Below are 17984 nucleotides of genomic sequence, written 5' to 3'. Positions count from 1 at the left end.
TTTTGTTTTCTACAGGGCTCAAAAAATGATTGCAGGAATATTAAACAGCAAACTTGTAAAACATTACTTTGATTTGAACTGTCCATTTGTATCAGAGCTTGTATTTTCTGAATTGCAACTAAGGCTGTTCCTGCTAGAAACAGCACTAAATGTACTTGTAAAGGAGCAGACAAGCTGTAATTAGAGAAATCAAGACCAGTAAAGCAAGTGGAGGAAGCCTGCACTTAGGCTTAGTTTACAGAATCACAGAATCACAGAATCACAGAATAGTAGGGGTTGGAAGGGACCTCTGTGGGTCATCTAGTCCAACCCTCCTGCCGAAGCAGGGTCACCTACAGCAGACTGCACAGGACCTTGTCCAGGCATGTCCCATTTCAATGAAGAGGTGTTGTGCATTCCCTAGACTTACATATTTACTGAACGCTACTACTTTTTCTTTGGCAGGCCTGAGAAATGCAGACAAATTACTTCTGGCTTTACAGTTTTTTGTAATCAGAATTACCCTGGTTACAAAGTTCCTCAACAATGACTCTAAAGCTAAGTTTGAGCTGGACTTCTATTACATGTCTTATTTTCACATTCTTTAAAAGCTAAGTTGACCTTGGAAATGTGATTTCATGAATTCTTGGTAGGCTTCCAAAAATTCATGATTAAATTTATGACTTAAAAGCAGAAGTGATTTTCCCTCCTAGAACAATATTTTGCTGTCACTCGTTCTGTGGAGTATTTATATGTATATAATGTATTTTTGCTTATTTTCCTCGCTTAGCTACAGAAAAAAAAAAAAAGATGAAAATCTTAAATCATAACGTCCGCTGCTCAGAAAATCCATTTCATGCAGAGGAAATTGGAAAGGTGGCTGGCTACCTATTTATATTTATATGAAACTAGATTTAAGGACATCAAAGGAAATATACCATATTGTGCACTTGGAAACCGGAACGCATGGTATTTACTCATAGAATACAATCAATTAAAACTAATTCATACAGGCAATGTATGATGACCTACCAGTACAACGATTTTTGTTTCTGTGCAAAAAAAAGTCAAGCCATACCTGCACGCACAGCACATATTCGGTTGCAACCATGTGCTTGAAGATGACTGCGGATCTCAAGATGCCATGAGGGTCCAGCGTAAACTCCTCCTCTTCATTTCCAGTGAGGATGGTGAAGGTAAAAGGGGGGCCATTGTGAAAAGAGTCTTTGTCTGTCACTACCAGCTGCAAAATGCTTGTGCCCACTGGTTTATTTTCCTTTACACATATACACAGCGTATAAAGAAAAGGATTAAAATTATACATATCACAATCATAAAATACCGCACTTTGCTATCGAGAATATTCAACTGAATGCTCTTTGCCCAAGACGACATTTCACAAGCAGTATTTATTTGGCACTGCTTGCACCCATGGACCAGCCCACGTACCAGTGGCAGGGATGGAGGTGTGCACCTCATCCCAGCTCAGACATATTGAGGCAGAGCACAGTTGCTGGTGCAACAAGGATCAATGGTAAAATGTGTAACAGATGCTGAGGTTAAAGAGCCTCACCAAACAGAAACTTACTGACGAGTTAAGACAGACATGTTTATACTTTCCTTTAAATAAGATCACTTGATACATCTCTGGCAGTTAAATCATCAAAAGCTACTTAACTGAAGCCAAATGCTTTTGTGTTTTAGAAGTCAGAGAAGTTTTGGATGTGCAGGATAAACTTACTTGAATTACAGCTGTATAATTAGCTGGAGTAAATACAGGGCTATTATCGTTCACATCGGAAATGTCCACATTGACCGTCACAGATGAAGACAAAGGAGGCGTGCCGCTGTCTCTTGCCTGGACAACTAATGAATAACCAGATATCTGCAAAAAAGTGAAAACATTAAATCATTGTGAAACCGGTCCTAAATTTTAACTCATGTTCTTTACATCCAGTGTGCCATCTACCATATTCTAAGGAAAGCTGTTTGGCCTCATTACCTTCCCTGCCCTTAGTAAAACACTATACTGTTTATTGCCACACTCGGTCCCAACTTCTGTTTTATAAGCCTATGAATAAACGTAACAGCTTCACTATACTAAAATAACTGTATCATATGATGCATTCCTGAAACAAAGGGGCAGACATAAAATAAACGATGGATAATATCCAAACTCAGCCATTACTGCTGCAGCTAACACTTTCAGGTCTCCTAAGTGTCAGCTGAGATATGTGACCTCATTCTATTTATCTTACGGTTGGTTTCCAGGACATTATATAAATTGCTTATTAGAACCAACCTCAGTTTGACACACAGTGTTTCTAACATGGTGATGGGGAACGAAGAAAAAGTTCACAGGCAGTTGCCTTAAACACACTGGAAAACATTTGGGACTACTAGGGACAACAGTCTCTGTAGCAACAGGGTATTATACACCATTCAGTAGAAGATACAGGTTTTTTTGAGCCTACTTGTTCACAACAGACACAAACTACTCAGCACAGTGTGGGCAGTTCAGTGCATCACCCCTGGGCCCTCTACACAAATATGTGCCCGTGCACGAGGTGTGAGTGTATGTGACAATTTGCAAAAGCTCTGTCTACGCACAGCTTATGGATGACAGTTTGGTTTTATGAAACTGCATCCTTATGTCATCCTCCTTACGTCTTGCAACTGCTTTTTACTGTATATCACTCCACGCTCCCCAGGGAAAGCTGCTGACACCTCTGCCCATGAATCCTTCTACGGGGGAGTGAGCAAAGAGCAAAATGAGTGCCAGATAAAATATCCCGCTCCAGTCTCTTGGTGCGGGGCTGGAAAGGAGAAAAACATGCCTCTGCAGAGGGGAACAAAGTAATGTTAAAGTTGCTTTTGTGGGGTGGAAGGAAATCCTAAGATGTTTGTAAAATAAAAGCCATTTGGGTAGGAGGGAGGAGTACAAGCTAAGTGTATGAAACAAGGCGGGTCTCCTGGGATGCGAGACCAAGCCAAAGATAAACATCATTTTGGGGGTGTAGGGAGGAGAAAGACTGATTTTGTGGGGGCACAGTGGCAGAGGGGGGAGGAAGAATCCTGAACTATGGAAAGTCAAGAAACAGAGGCAGACAATTCAAGAATTTTTTCCCCCATTTGAGCTGTAATTTCTATTGCTAGCTAAAAGTCAAGCTTGACAGTATTGTGGGGTCTTTCCCAAACTTTGTGAGTGTTTGCTTTCATTTCTATGTATCCCAGAAAGGTAGATGGCAAAAGTCATGGTTTCTATGTGATTACAGTTCTGGAACTGTGTTTCCTTAAACCACTGAAACCTAGGAGTCAGCACTGCCTTTGGGGATCTACAGCAGATGGGGCATCATGTATCATTTTCCCTGAAGAGGTCAGAAACACCTGTGTCTAGGAAATACGCCAAGGAAACACGAAAAAGACAATACCACCGCGTATTTTAACTGAGGGAAACTCTGGAAAACACATATCTAACAGAGCTGGTATTAACCATGCATATGCTGGTGAGGGTCAATGTGTGTACCTGAATGCAGATGTACATGTTTACACTTCAGAAATTAAATAAAATCATAGTAAGAAATTAAGCCTGTGCCATTTAAGAGAAATATATTACAGAAAAGTTGTAAGATGCACAGACTTTGCTACTGTCCTGTCCTCGACAGTCTGTGGTAAAGTCATTCTGCCACCAAACACTGATAATTCAATCCTACCTTTGTGACAGTATAGCAAGTACTGTTTTAAGCAGTAGCCTTCCTTCCAGTAATGAGCTTTTCCAGCTGAGTTCATATTCCTGGGACAGCAATCAGCTTCCCCAGTTTAGCGGATGCCTTGCTCAGAGGCAGGAGGCATGGATTTATGTGTTGCAAGACTTTTGAAGCCATGTAGCACTCTCCTGCCCTGCACGAGCAACTGCATTTATTTGTTTTTTTTCCAAAAGCTGCTAATTGCTAGCTATGGAAAAATGGTGATAAATCACCCTGAATGAGTAATTTAGTGAGCAAGCAAAGCAGCAGAATCTGTTTAATGAAGCACTCTTTCACTTTTGGTACAGCCTGGCCACTTTATAACATCACCTCCCCAGTGACATGTTTTGCAGAGCGCTAATTAATGGCTGAGGTCTCAGCTCGGTGTCACAGTCTGGAGTTCACTGCAATCACGCCGTTGCACACACCGCTGCCTGTGTGTGCTTGCACGCACAGGAGAGCGGAGGCAGCTCTTTAACACAGCGACAACTGCCGGAGCACCACAGGAGAAATCCAGGGTTACTTCTTTCCCCAAATTGGCCTCAGCTGCTGTGTCAGTGCAGGATGGGAACACTAGCAGAGCAGCTCGCGTGTAGATGGGATTGGGGATAGGATTGGGGTATAGTGGAACCCACTGTTCCCAAGAAGTGGAACAGCATTAGAAAGACCTGTTGGAGCATCTTAGGCTGACTGTTGCAGAGAATAAAAGCAGCTTCTTCGAAACAAGCTAGCAGCAGAGTTGAAATGAATACACACATGTAAGTCATTGCAAGTTAAGAAGTCCCACATGTCTTACCCTTTCTCTATCCAATTTCTTCTTAACCTTCACAAGTCCCAAAACAGGATCAACCGAAAATTCATTGTCTCGATCCCCATTCACTATGGAAAAATGAATCTGTCCATTGGAAGGACTGTCCAGATCTTCTGCTATCAACTTTTTTGAGAGAAGAGTGAAAATTAGCAAAACGGATATTAAGCCATCTGTATGCTACATTAATTACTTAACACCCCAAAAAGTAAGGCTTCACATTCTGTCAGAGTCGTTACACCAGAACTGCATACCTTTGCAGCATCAAGCCAGTCAGTTTTGACAGAAGGCTTCCCTTGGACCTTTTCAAAATTCTATCCTTAAAACATATGTAATATTTTAATCTTAATACTCCATGTAACACTTTCTTTCTGCATCCACAGTTCCAACATGAGAGCATTGTGAGGCTTGAGTATGGCACACTGCATGCCAGACCGAACAGATACAAATACTACATGATACAAATACTGTGAGTTTCACAGAAAATCTGAGTTCTGCCTTTCAAAAAAACCCCAGTTCATACTAGCTGACTCATGAAATGCAATGCCTTAAACATGCTGTTGCTCTTTGACAGCATATCAGGGTTAAAATGAAACAGTCGGTGCTGCTTTCTTTTTTGGAGAAAACTGGCAGCAGCCTAGAAAGCAGTAGCAGATGCAGACTATTGGCTAGAGAATAGCTTGGGTGACTAGGATGCAGTAGTTACCATTGTTACCTAGTGCAGCAGCATTTTACTAAAGGTCATGTAGCAGAGGGCTTCATCCCACCCAGATGCTGCCCATAGCCTCTCTCACCATTATCACCGAATCGCCGATGGCCGCATCCTCACTGATGACCGCGCTGTAGACCACCTGGCTGAATTTTGGTGCGTTGTCATTAACATCTGTCACATTTACGTTCACAGTCGTAACGGCGCTCAGAGCTGGAGAACCTCCATCTTTTGCTTCCACTACTAAGTAGAAATCCTTACACGACTCATAATCCAAAGCTTCAAAAATGGAAATCGCTCCTTTGAAGCAAGGGAGGGAATGTCAAAAGCCAGCAAAAAACAAATAATGCTATGGACTAAGGGATTTGACTTTAGTAAAGAGCACAGCGTGCTTTTTATCACCATGGCACACACAGAAAATACGTTGTTCTAACTGTAACAGTGCCCAGTCCAATAAAAATAATTGGTAAGGTTTCTACTGCTGTTGTCTGATTACAGAATGATGCCAATTACACCTGGGTTGCCTCTGCAGAAAGCACCTTCACAAGGCATGAAGCAATGAATGGTTTCTCACAAAAATAGTTTTTATTATACCAATACCACAGACTGAGAAGTAGGGGCCATATCCACCCATTTGCCTGGGCTCATGCACAGAGCCTGTGGGAGAACTGGATGCTGACTTTGGAAATCAGCCCTGTCAAATCAACACAAATTCACTCCCATGTCATTAACTTCTCATGAATAAAATACAAATGAATGGGGTATGAATACCTCTGAGAAATCAGTTGTCTATCATTTCTGTTATTAAACAGGGACTTCCCCACTCAACTAGGTTTAAAAATTTTGGGTTCCCTCATCACACAACGAAAACTAAGATTCTCTGTAACTTGATTCACTCCGTGCCCCCAGAGCCCTTCTAGGACAAAAATGTTATTTATGCAAGCCCTCCACTTGTTTTCCATAACCTGATCAAGCAAAGGGGAGTGGGCTGTGCATGGATTACTAGTGATGACTTGAAGGAGGTAATACTGGGCATGGCAGGAAAGGCTTAAAAGCAAATGCTTAACCTTGGCAAGCTAAATCCTTTTCAACGTAGACCCATCAGGAGCAACGATGTATGCGCCTTAATGGTCCAACTGCTGCCCAACACAGGTCAGCTAAACCTAATCATTCTTGAAGGTACTTGTCTCTAATGTTCTTATAAACCTCTAACAACATCAGTTTTCTAACCTTCTTAGGAAATGTATTTGAGTACTTAGTAATCATTACCGTGAGGAATTTCTTCCCATCATTTAACCAAAATAATCCAAATGCAGTTTAAGGTCATTCACAACTTCTTCTCTCATGAGCGGGCATGGAGAACAGTTTATTCCCCTCCTCTTCACAGGTACTTTCTATAAGCTTGAATACTAACAGCACGTATTCTCTTTTCTAGCTTAAATCGCCTCAATTCCTTCAGTCTTTCCTGGTAAGCCACATTTTATAGACCTCGTATCATTCTTCTTAATCTCGTCTGGGCTCTCTCCAAATGAATCCTACCTTTCAGCATGACTTGCTGCAAGCAGAAGGCCTGAAGAGAAGCTTCCAAGTGGCTAGCGCAGAGTTCCCACTGATAAACGGTGTGAAGGACATTATTTTTCAAGCCCTGATCAGGCATGCTATATCAGCACCCGGCTGTATGGAAACTGAGCTCCTGCCTCTAAACCGATAATAATGGAGCTGTCACACATTAATGAATAATAAATAGTGGGTTTTTTTTTCACTGTGTGATTAAGCTTCATTATGGGTTTTTATTGATTTATCTCCTTGGCTTCATTGTCAAATGTGAAGTTAAGTATTGCCGTCTAGGCATATTTATGTTTAAATTTTGTTAGCACTAATCAACATTATGAAGATAACAGACAACACGCAATTATGTTAAGTCCCTTACATGTAAGGCAGTGGCCTCTGCAGAGTGGAGAGAGATTTTTGCACACAGTAATATAAATGATACAATGCATCATTCTGAGATTTTCCAGGTTACTGGTTATTACAGCTGCACTCAAACAAGTGTTACCTTCAGCTTTCAAAATCAAGTTTGTTCTGCTCTGAAGCTCTGGTGGCAGATTTGTACTGGTCATCCTGAACATTATAAGAATAAGGGGATCCACTACAGGAAGCACAGAATAATCATAGCTTACTATTGCTGAATTAAAACCTCAATAAGGATAAAGAATATATCCCACTAAGGAAATTCAAAGAAAGCGAACCATTTGGACCAAATAAGGCAGCTTTTCTTAGTATTTCTTAAAATGAAGCAGCAGCATGTTTTTAATATTTGTGATGGGAAGCCAAAAAAACCAACCCTGAACTACAGCTGAAGTCAACTGTCAGACAACACAAATCAGGAGCAACTGAAGTCAGTAAAGATACATACCGTTGTACAAATGGCAGTCACCGCCTGGCATGTTGAGACTGCCAGCTGTTTGGTCCTGAGAGCACTGTCTGATGCTTGCTCAGGTCCAGACTGTTGAGGCTTTACTCAGATGGTAAGCAGGGAAACTGCAAGTGTTCATAACTGTAAGGGCTGCGCAGTTTGGCTAATGAGTTGTCACATTGACATTGACTTCAACAAACATACTAAAGGAGAGAAGTATTCTCTACTCAAGTCAGAGCAGCTGAGTGTGACTGTAATTTACATCACTCTCCAACCCAAAATTGGTTTTTAACTGTGCAACTAACTCACATTGACAAGCTCCAACTCTCTGTCCTTGGAAATTTTTTGGTTCAAGAGCTTTACCCAGAGCATTCACATTTTTCTGACGCTATCATTTTGCATTACAAGTAAAAGCCACTTTACAAACCTGTTCTTGAGTTAATCCTGAACTTCCCTTTCTCATTCCCTGATCTGATGAGATAGGCAATCTCAGCATTAGTACCAATGTCTTGGCTTGTAGCAAAAACAGAAAGGACCTCAGTGCCAGGTGAGGTGTCTTCGGGTACTGTAACCAGATAATCTCTTCTTTCAAACACAGGGGGGTTGTCATTTATGTCCAGCACTGTAATGGTAACGGTGGCAAACGAGGACAAGGTCAGCACAATGCTCTGATCTGAGGCCTTTACACTGATGTTATAGGAAGACTGAAGCTCTCTATCAAGTGGATGTTCCAAAATAATGATTCCTGATGACCGGTCAACCGAGAAGTAACCATTTGCAGAGTCTGCCAGGGAATAGGTAACTTTTCTGTTCACACCTGAAAGAGAAGCAAATGTGAAAATGATAAAGTGAAACAAAGAAAACAACAGTCTCCTCCCATACAATGGAAACCCGAAGCAAAATCTGTAATCACACTGATGATTTCCAGTGGAGGTGGAGCACGTGGAGGTAGGAGTGCCTGAGGGTAGAGTATTGCTGAAGGCTTGGGAGATCAGGACATGCTCTTCTCACATGTCAAATCCCCGTGGATAAGTGAAGTTCCTTCCCTCATCATGATATATTTTAAAAGATCACTTTGCAGAGCTGCTATGTAATGAAACTTGAATATAGAATACAGATATGGTCCGTGCCCAGAAAAGCTGACAATTGAATTAGAGGAGACAGGCAGAATGCTGAAATTGGAAATGTCTCAGAGCACATCTTGAAGGAATAGAAATGTACGTAAGTGAAAAATAAACACATAAAAATACATCAGGTGGCACAGAATGTACTTGCTACCTGTGCTGCCTTGATTCCACTGTTGAGCAGCAAAACATTATCATAAGATGATACCTGTTAGACAAAAGCTGCATCAAAGAAATCCTGCCAGAACATGGACATTTTAGAATGGGAAGTCCCCCACTCCCCCAATTTGAGAGTGAAAATTGGGGTGTACAAAAGAATTCCTGTATTTTTCAAATTCTGCCTGTATTTCCCAATATGTAACACCTATCTACCTGGCAGCTGAATATGCAGATCTATGCTAAGGTTGTTGTCGATAATAAGGCTTGAGGGGAAGGTACTGACTTGGTTGCTTGCTGCACTAGAGTGGGATAGCCATTTCAATTCTAATGAAAAGTGAACAGAGATACAACCTGACTGAACTCCCCTGATGCTGGCTGATTTTGTGATTTGGTCCTGAGTGCTTCACTAGGAGATTATAACTAAACCACAAAGATCCACTAACACGAAGAGTCTGTTTTTAACATCTCTCACTTGAGCATTTGCTGCCCTTTCTGCTGGAGAACAGACTTTACAAGCCTGACATTAATCAGATGAACAAGAGCTACCAATCCCTTCTAGGCATATTTTGTTAATTTAAAATTTGTGACAGTGTTATTCTGCTTTCCAGCAGCAAAGCATTGTAGAAATGTCTGATCAAAAGCAGCACAAATCACATTTGTTTTCTGCTTGACGTAGCAGGAGTAGAGCATCCACACAAGGGGGAGCTGGGAGACTCTTTCTTCAATCACACACACATAAAAGCTAGAGCAACTACAAAGTGCCAGACCCTGCTTGGAGAGCGTTAGGAATTACTATTTGGCCTCTTCAGGGAATAAAGTTTTTATGCAGTGCTTGAGACACCAGAGTATATTGCAAACATTCAAATGTCTCTAAAATAAGGAAAATTTTAAATGGCAATATTGCAATGGAAAAGGTATGGGCTTGTTTTTAACCACAGCAGAACCTCTGTATTTACCATGGCATCTCAAATCTGAAAAACACAGAGGCCCTCCTTCAGCAAAACAGGCAAGGCAGCCAAGGAGGTGACTCCTGTTCTACAGATGAGGAACTGAGCTCAGCCCATGAACTAGTCGGAGACTGAAGTGTTGAAACACCTTGACCCTAAATACCCAACAGCCTGCTGGAGACCACGCTCACCTCTTCACTTAGCGTCTTTATGCACGCATCCAAACGCTCTGCCAGCTGACAATCAACCAAACTGACAAAAGTGAGAAAGCAGTAAAACCCTCTGGAAAGCGGAAGTTTTTGAGGGTGAATGGCTGGAGGTATGTTTACATTTCCAGCAGAGGAGGATCTCCTTCTGCTAGAAAACCTGCCTGAACAAAGAGAGACAGACCTAACTGGAACAATTAATGAGCTATTAATTAAATCTGATCCCTGGGGATGGTGGAAAAGAGGATTTTTTCCTGATTCAGTGAATCACGGAATAGTTTGTATTGGAAGGGACCTTTAAAGGCTATCTAGTCCAAGCCCCCTGCAATGAGCAGGGACATTTTCAACTAGATTGGGTTGCTCAGAGTCCCATCCAACCTGACCTTGAATGCTCCCAGGGATGGGGCATCTACCACCTCTCTGGGCAACCTGTTCCAGTGCCTCACCACCCTCCTTGTAAAAAAATTCTTCCTTATATCCAGTCTGAATCTACCCTCTTTCAGTTTGAAGCCATTGCCCCCCTGTCCTGTCACTACCTTGCAAAAAGTCTCTCTCCAGCTTTCTTGCAGGCCCCTTCAGGTACTGGAAGGCCACAATAAGGTTTCCCCGCAGCCTTCTCTTCTCCAGGCTGAACAGCCGCAACTCTCTCAGCCTTTCCTCACAGCAGAGGTGCTCCAGCCCTTGGATCATCTTCATGGGCCTCCTCTGGGCCTGCTCCAACATCTCCATGTCTTTCTTGTGCTGAGGGCTCCAGAGATGGACCCAGAAATCCAGGTGGGGTCAGACCAGAGCGGAGTAGCGGGGCAGAAGGCAGCTGAACAGCCAACCTACACACGAGTCTCAACTGCAAAGCTATTTAGTATTCTGTACTGGGCTCTCTTGATGCCTGCCAGTTTCTACATAGAATTCAATACTTCTCTGAAGCAGGGACCTTAACACACACCTTCCACGCATATGTGCCCATGACTGCAGGAGAGCCTTGGCCTAGTCTGCTTTTTTCTGAATGAAGAGGCAGAAGAGAAGGTGAACTGTAGATCGCAGCTGCCTGCTGACCATCTTCCACAGTATTTTGTGGGGCTGGAGTTTAACGTTTGCTTCTTAGCTAGAAAATGAATTCAATGAAAAGCTGTGGCAAAAACAGCACTTTGAAGTAAGTGTTGTGTTATATCAATAGCTATAGTTATATCCACTACACTTCCTGACCTGAGGCTGGAAACAAAATGGGCATGAGGCAAAGATGAAGTAGGAAGTTATTTCTACTGAAATTCAGAATGCTTAATCCATCTGCCAAGAGAGAAGTGTCCACCAGTGGACATCCCTATCGTGGAGGTGATAGTAGATTCTGCTGTGACTATAAAGGAGTTATTTTCTGTGGAAAGGAAACAACTGTTCCAACACCATGGCTCCTGCACCGGTAAAGCAAGCAACCCTCCCACACTGCTTGCCCACAGCTGTTGGGGGATTAATGTTTGTAAACTGCATTTTGTCTATTCACTTACTCACTTAAACTTCTCAGATTTCTAAGGTGCCAATCACGAACATAAGCTATTTGAACACGGAAAGCTTTGCAGGAATTACTATTGCTGTAAGAGGATTGCAGTTCATTTTTTAAATAAAGGAATAAGCAAGTACATTTTCTATTTAGACTTGTATTAGCATATGATAGAATATTGCCCTTTGCCAAATCTCTGGTTTGAAGAGCTTGTACAACATGCAGACATTTAGTACCTCAAATGCCACCCTTCAAACAGCTTTTTTAATTGTTTTCTTCTGAACTAAAAGAAAGAGGCATACACTGAATGTCACATAATGACATCTTCTATGTCATTACTACTCTAAATAGCACCAGGGACATAACTTCTCTTCAGGAGAATCAAATTCCTCCTTGCCTAACTCATAGAATAACAGAATCATTCAGGGTTGGAAAGGACCTTTAAGATTGTTGAGTTCATCCATAAACCTAACACTCCCAAGTCCACCACTAAACCATGTCCCTAAGCATCACATCTACGCGTCTTTAAAATACCTTCAGGAATGGTGACTCAGCCACTTCCATGGGTAGCCTGTTCCAGTGCTTGATAACCCTTTCAGTGAAAAAATTTTTCCTAATATTCATGCTAAACCTCCCCTGGTGCAACTTGAGGCCATTTGTTCTCATTGTATCGCTTACTACTTGGGACAAGAGACCGACCCCCACCTCGCTGCAACATCCTTTCAGGTAGTCGTAGAGAGTGATAAAGTCTCCCTTGAGCCTCCTTTTCTTCAGACTGAACAACCCCAGTTCCCTCAGCTGCTCCTCATCGAAATTGTGTTCTAGTCCCTTCATCAGTTTCGTTGCCCTTCTCTGGACACGCTCCAGCATCTCAATGTCTTTCTTGTACTGAGAGGCCCAAAACCAAACACAGTATGTGAGGTGCAGCTCAGTTGAAAAAGGTGGAGTTACAACACAGTTTGATCCAGACCGACACCAATCAAAAGGCTGAGCATCGACACAACAGGAGCAATCCTCATATGACAGTGAGTTTCTGCAGCAGGTGTTACCTGCCAACTACATCACACACAAACTAAAATTTACTAGTATTAAAGACCATACACAGTGTGTTTCTCCTTTCTATTTTCATTGGTCACCCTGAACTCATTATTTAATGTGTTCCCCCAAGTATAGCTAGCCCACCCATTTGTCTCTGGAAAATTATGCTTAACTTCGTCATCTGCTCAGTTTAATTTTGAAAAGAAAAGAAAAACGTAAAGAAAAACAATGGCAAGCATTCAAAATAAACAAACAGGAAGTAAAACAGAAAACTGTCCAGAAAGAGAACTGTAAAAAAACATATTTATCAATTTAGAAGTGATTTGGAAGCACAATATCTGACTACTGTGCTTTTCTCTTGCCTCTGTCTTTCATGGTGTCACTATTAACACTGGCACATACCTGTGACCTTTCCTGATTAACCAAATGTTAACCACAACGCCAATCACTGGAAGTTAAAAGCCCACAACTTCATTAGCAGCAAACAAGACACAAGATGAATACTAAATCAGATTTTATAATACTCCATCATTTTGAGATGAAAGAGAGAAATCTTGCCAGAAGTACCTTGCTGAACTGTAGAGGAATATACAGCCCCATAGGGAAAGATATTTCAAGTGATTTTTACAACTTAAGCAGAAAAGCTGGCCAAGTTCAATCCATTACACTGCTACCAAGACAGGCTTTATCCCTTTTCTGTGGAGAAATGATAGCCTTAACCCCAAAGGCCTTTACACCAACGGAGTCATGGTACCATGCGATGAAAGCAAGGCCACAGAGCACAGAGATGAAGATAACCACCCCTTACTGAAGGGAAATATTGGACAAAAATGGCAGGCATCAGCTTTCAGGGTTATGCTGTCTTTCACAGGTGTCTAAAACTCTGGTTTCCATTTCAAGCTGGGTTGAGTGTTGTCTTTTTTGGTGGGAAGATGAGATCTGGATGGTTAGTTCGCCCTCCCTTTCTTTTCTAGCAGAGATTTATATAGCCCAGGGTACCGGCTTACACGACTTTGCATGAATGGCAGTTTCCATCAGTGCTTCTGAGTGATTTGCTTCCTTGTGCTGATCTGGCATAAGCTGGATTATTTTTCTAAAGTGGGAAGGCCCTTTTGGATACACCTGATTTAGGGTTACATTTTGGAGCTGACAACACTGGACAAGGTAACCTGAAGGAATGGAATGCACATGTAGATATATATATATATATATATATAAAACCATATGCATGTATGTATGCATATAAATACACACAGACAGAAACACACATACACATACAGGTTTCAGTGATCCAGCTTAAATACAGGGCTTTTTCGGTCAACATAATCCAAGAAATACAATTCTCCTTGTCTAGTTCTTTGCCTCTATGTTGTTAACCAAGTCTTGGAAATCTCAAAAACTAAAGAAATTAACCGAAATGTCAGAGTACAAAGATAGCAGGAATCTTGTGGGGTCACCTAATTTATCCCTGCACAAAGAAAGGACGGATGCAATTTATCCCCAAACACAGGCCTATCCTTCCATCATGAACTTGCATAACCTCCTTGGGTAACACACCTCAGTGCCTCACTTTTCTTACAACTAAAAATCTCGTTCTGACTTTTTGTTGAGACTGAATAAAAATAATAAAAGATGTGAGGGGAAAAACAAAATAACAAAGGTTGACTTCCTTTCTCAGAGCTACTTGTCTAACATCTGAAGACTGTTACACTTTATCATCTCAGTGCTCCTCCCTGGTACCCACTCTCAACCGCTTTAATATTTCCTGGTAGCACATGTTTTCCAGATCTGTGGACCTACTTTCTTGTAAACCTCCATGTAGCCCACATCTTCCTGGAAGTGCTGTACCCAAAACCAGACACAGCCTTTCAGGTCAGGATTTGCCAACACCAGGTAAACAGAAAGAACTATTTCTGTTTTCCATCATTACTCTTGTTTACCCATCTCATTAAAGTATTCACTGTTTCACATCTGTATGAAAGTGTAAACATACATTCAGCCTGTGATTTACCATAAACCAGCTGCTTCTCTGCAGCTCTGCTGCCCAGTCAGCCATCACCCAGACAATACTGGTGCACTTGGTTATTCTTATCCAAACACAGGATTTCAGATTTATCTTGATGACTTGCATTGTCTTTTTCCATACCACTTTTCCAACTGTTAAGTCCCACAACTATGACTTTGACAAAATCCAGAGTACTTGCAGCCCCGTTCTGCTTTCTGACAACTAGCAATACAGACCTTACGCCTCCTTATCCATCCAGGAATGAAAATAAGAGCAATGCTGCACCCAGTGCCTTTCTTAACTTTTCACTCCAGTGTTACAGTCGTTACAAACTCACCTGGTAACAGATTAACGCAGACCATGTTTCCCTAGCTTGTTTATAAAATTATCATGCAGTACAATGTCAAAAGCCTCACTAAATCTAAGCCATACTACCCATTTCTTTTTATATGGCCTCTTCGCATGTTGCAGAAGAAAATGAGATTGGTTTGATGACTTCTGCTTCCTGAATACAGACTAGCTCTTAGTCATCTTCATACACATATACTTGTTATTTTAATGCAAGTTGGGTGACTAAGTTCCCCTGACTACCTATCTGCAGCTTTAAGGAAGCCCTTTGTAAGATCCAACAACAGGGTCATACAGATGGACTACTTACAGGATTAGGTCTCCTGAGTGCCTAGGCATGGGAAGCAAAATAAGCAATACGAAGTAGGGCTGGTTTAGGCAGAAACCTAAGCTTTCTATCATAATCCCCAAGCACCTTGTTTGTTTACCTCCTAACTCTAGGTAAGTCTAAACTCCACTGAGTCTGACCATTATTTTTTATTTGGCAATTTTTCATGGCCCCAGTGTGCTGTATTTTTGCGTTCCTAGAAGTGCTTCTGCCTTTATTACGAAGGCAAAAATTAGTTTTTTTCCTGAACAACTCCCTGGGTGAATTTGGACCTGTAAGGAGTCCTCAAGACTGGCTAGCCCACTGGGGGATGCGGGGCATTGCCGTCCCACTCTCCTTGTGGAACAGCTGTTTAACGGTAAGGACACCTCTCCAGGAAGAAGGTTCATGCGCATGTTGCTATAGACTATTATTTTTCATTGAATAAGCCCTAGGGAACAGAGCCCAGAACCCAATCACCCACCAGGATACACAGCAATGCTTAGACGTCTTTTTATTTTTCCTCTGGCTGATTCCTAAATCCTTTTTCAAAATGGCTTCAGTGACAGTGGAAAGGACCTCCTACTTCAACTATAACCCCTTGCTTAAGCAATGCTGTTTTGAATAGCTGCAGAAAAAGGAATTAATTATTCATGTCTTCTGTATCCTGCATGAGTGCACTAACCCTTGGACTATTTTAAAAGTCAGGGAGACAAAGACATGGGTGAAGATATAGGAAGCTTCATGTATGTTTTAAAGAGAATGAGCCATCCTCTGGAAAGTATTTTGTTATATTTATTTTAGAAAAACTCAGAAAATATCCAGAAGTATCATCTAGCTAATGCTGGCATCATTGCCAAAGTTATCTACCTATTAGCTGTTGGGTTTTTGTAAATCTTCTGTCCTATTATGTCTGTTATTATTTTAATTCATGCTTCAACCGTTGTTTTCGTATTTTTCAGATCCCGTATGCCTCAAAAGTTTCTAGATCCATTCTAAGGGACCTGCCCAACATAAACAAACATGCAAAACAGAGGTTTGCTGTATACTGGCTTTGCCAGCATGCCAAAAACAGTATCTATTTCAGCATTTTTATTATTTTGTTACTTGCTGTCATACATAATTCAGAGAACTACTCTCATCAAGTTGTGACTGTCTTGCAGTCCCCTCTGACACTTCTGCAAGTTCATCTGGCAGCATTTTACCCTTCCTCAAGCCCAGTTGTGTGGTCCAGCCGAGTGCACAACTCACTCAGTTGCCCTAATTCCTTCGAGAGCAAAGCCCACCACTGATAAGGTTGAAGTCTGTGTTCGTTACTTCCACGGACGTGTTCTGGAAAGTAGTGACCCGCTGAACAACCCAGAGTGATTTTTTTCTGTGCTATGCTCAACAAGCACTTCGATACCACTTTCTACAAACAAGTGACAAACTCCAGAGAACTACCTATGTTCCTCAGTCATTATTTCTGATAGATATTTCATTTTTATTGTTTTAATGGTTTCTTCATTATTCTCATTGACCTGAGGAGAGGAGAAGAATCAAAAACAGATGTAATAGGCTTGCTTCACCACCCTCCTGGAGGTAGATACACTCCAGACTGGACTGATTGAAACTTAAAGGAGAAGTTATATTGCTGATCTTCCTTAGAAAAGACATTTCTTATTTCCTATGCACCTCCCTGCACATGGTAAGGGTTTTGGGTGTTGGTTTTGTTTTTTTTGCCAAACCAAGTCTTGGAACATCAAAACTCACCAAGATCAAACCTTGCTGGGAAAGTCATAAATTTCTTTGAAATCCAAGATGAAACCTCCCATCAGAAGCTGAAGGAAAATACCACTCCTTTCCCCAGTTCACCAGATCCCCCAGCCGCTTGCCAGGCAGATGGAGGGCCACAGTTTGCTCCCCTGTACCTCTTGGTAGAGAAGGTCGGGGCTAGGGAGAAGACGTCTCATAGTGAGAAGGTCAAACGTCTTCACCAGAAGGGCTGAGTCCCTTCTGCTGCAGCTCTTCCACTTCATGTGAAGAAGTGAATAATTGGTCCCCCACACTGAGAACCAGGCTGATTAGAGACTTGATTGAGTTAAGCTTTCCACATTAAACACAAATGCACTAATCAGAGAACTACAGAATCTGCCTCATAAATCTTGGTCCAAATAATATTTAACTCTATACAACACTTTACAAAACAAAACCAAATTTAAACAAAAGCTGTATAAACTTTGGGAGAGCCTCAGGTCTTATCCTGGCTCCCTGAATCAGGCTTTCAATATCCTTTTTTTCTCTCACATCCACCTAAACACCAAAGCCTAAAATACAGAGAACTGATGAACAAACCTCAGACCACTCTGCATTCTGCTGTGTGGCTATGAGCCTGCAGACACTGGGATACATCTGTAACTCCAGGCATCCTATGCACAAATGTGAGAAAATGCTTTGAAAAAAAGTAGCACATTGCGTATCGCTTTTCTAGGTTGCATTACTGAATGCTATTAAGTCTGCTATTAGATATGGGAAAATATTTTCCCAAATTCTTTCCACAAAATCTCATCTGCCATTAATCCTTCTTCGCCGAATTAAGTCCAGCGTGGGAAGAACTGGCAGTCAGAGAGGGTACCAGTGAGGGTTTGCTGCCTGTCCCCCAGGTCACAGTGAGGATGTTATGCTTTTGCCTGCATCCACAATTCAGGTCTCTGGTTATTC

At 41.7% G+C, this 17984-nt stretch overlaps 1 protein-coding gene across 8 annotated transcripts in view; it reads right to left on the bottom strand.

The window, feature by feature from the left end:
- Positions 1-17984, bottom strand: part of FAT3 (FAT atypical cadherin 3) — a 439942-nt gene that overhangs the window by 46194 nt on the left and 375764 nt on the right. For all 8 annotated transcript variants that reach the window (XM_075417267.1, XM_075417266.1, XM_075417271.1 and 5 more), the window contains 5 exons: positions 8086-8475; positions 5328-5542; positions 4522-4659; positions 1721-1864; positions 1058-1255 (listed from right to left, as the gene is read on the bottom strand). In XM_075417267.1, the coding sequence (XP_075273382.1) occupies positions 1058-1255; positions 1721-1864; positions 4522-4659; positions 5328-5542; positions 8086-8475 (1085 nt within the window). The remainder of the gene's footprint in view (positions 1-1057; positions 1256-1720; positions 1865-4521; positions 4660-5327; positions 5543-8085; positions 8476-17984) is intronic.

The sequence above is a fragment of the Opisthocomus hoazin genome, chromosome 1 (genome assembly GCF_030867145.1).
Source record: "Opisthocomus hoazin isolate bOpiHoa1 chromosome 1, bOpiHoa1.hap1, whole genome shotgun sequence".
NCBI lineage: Eukaryota > Metazoa > Chordata > Aves > Opisthocomiformes > Opisthocomidae > Opisthocomus > Opisthocomus hoazin.
Note: the sequence above shows the minus strand (reverse complement) of the source record. Positions and strands in the feature narration are given on the sequence as shown.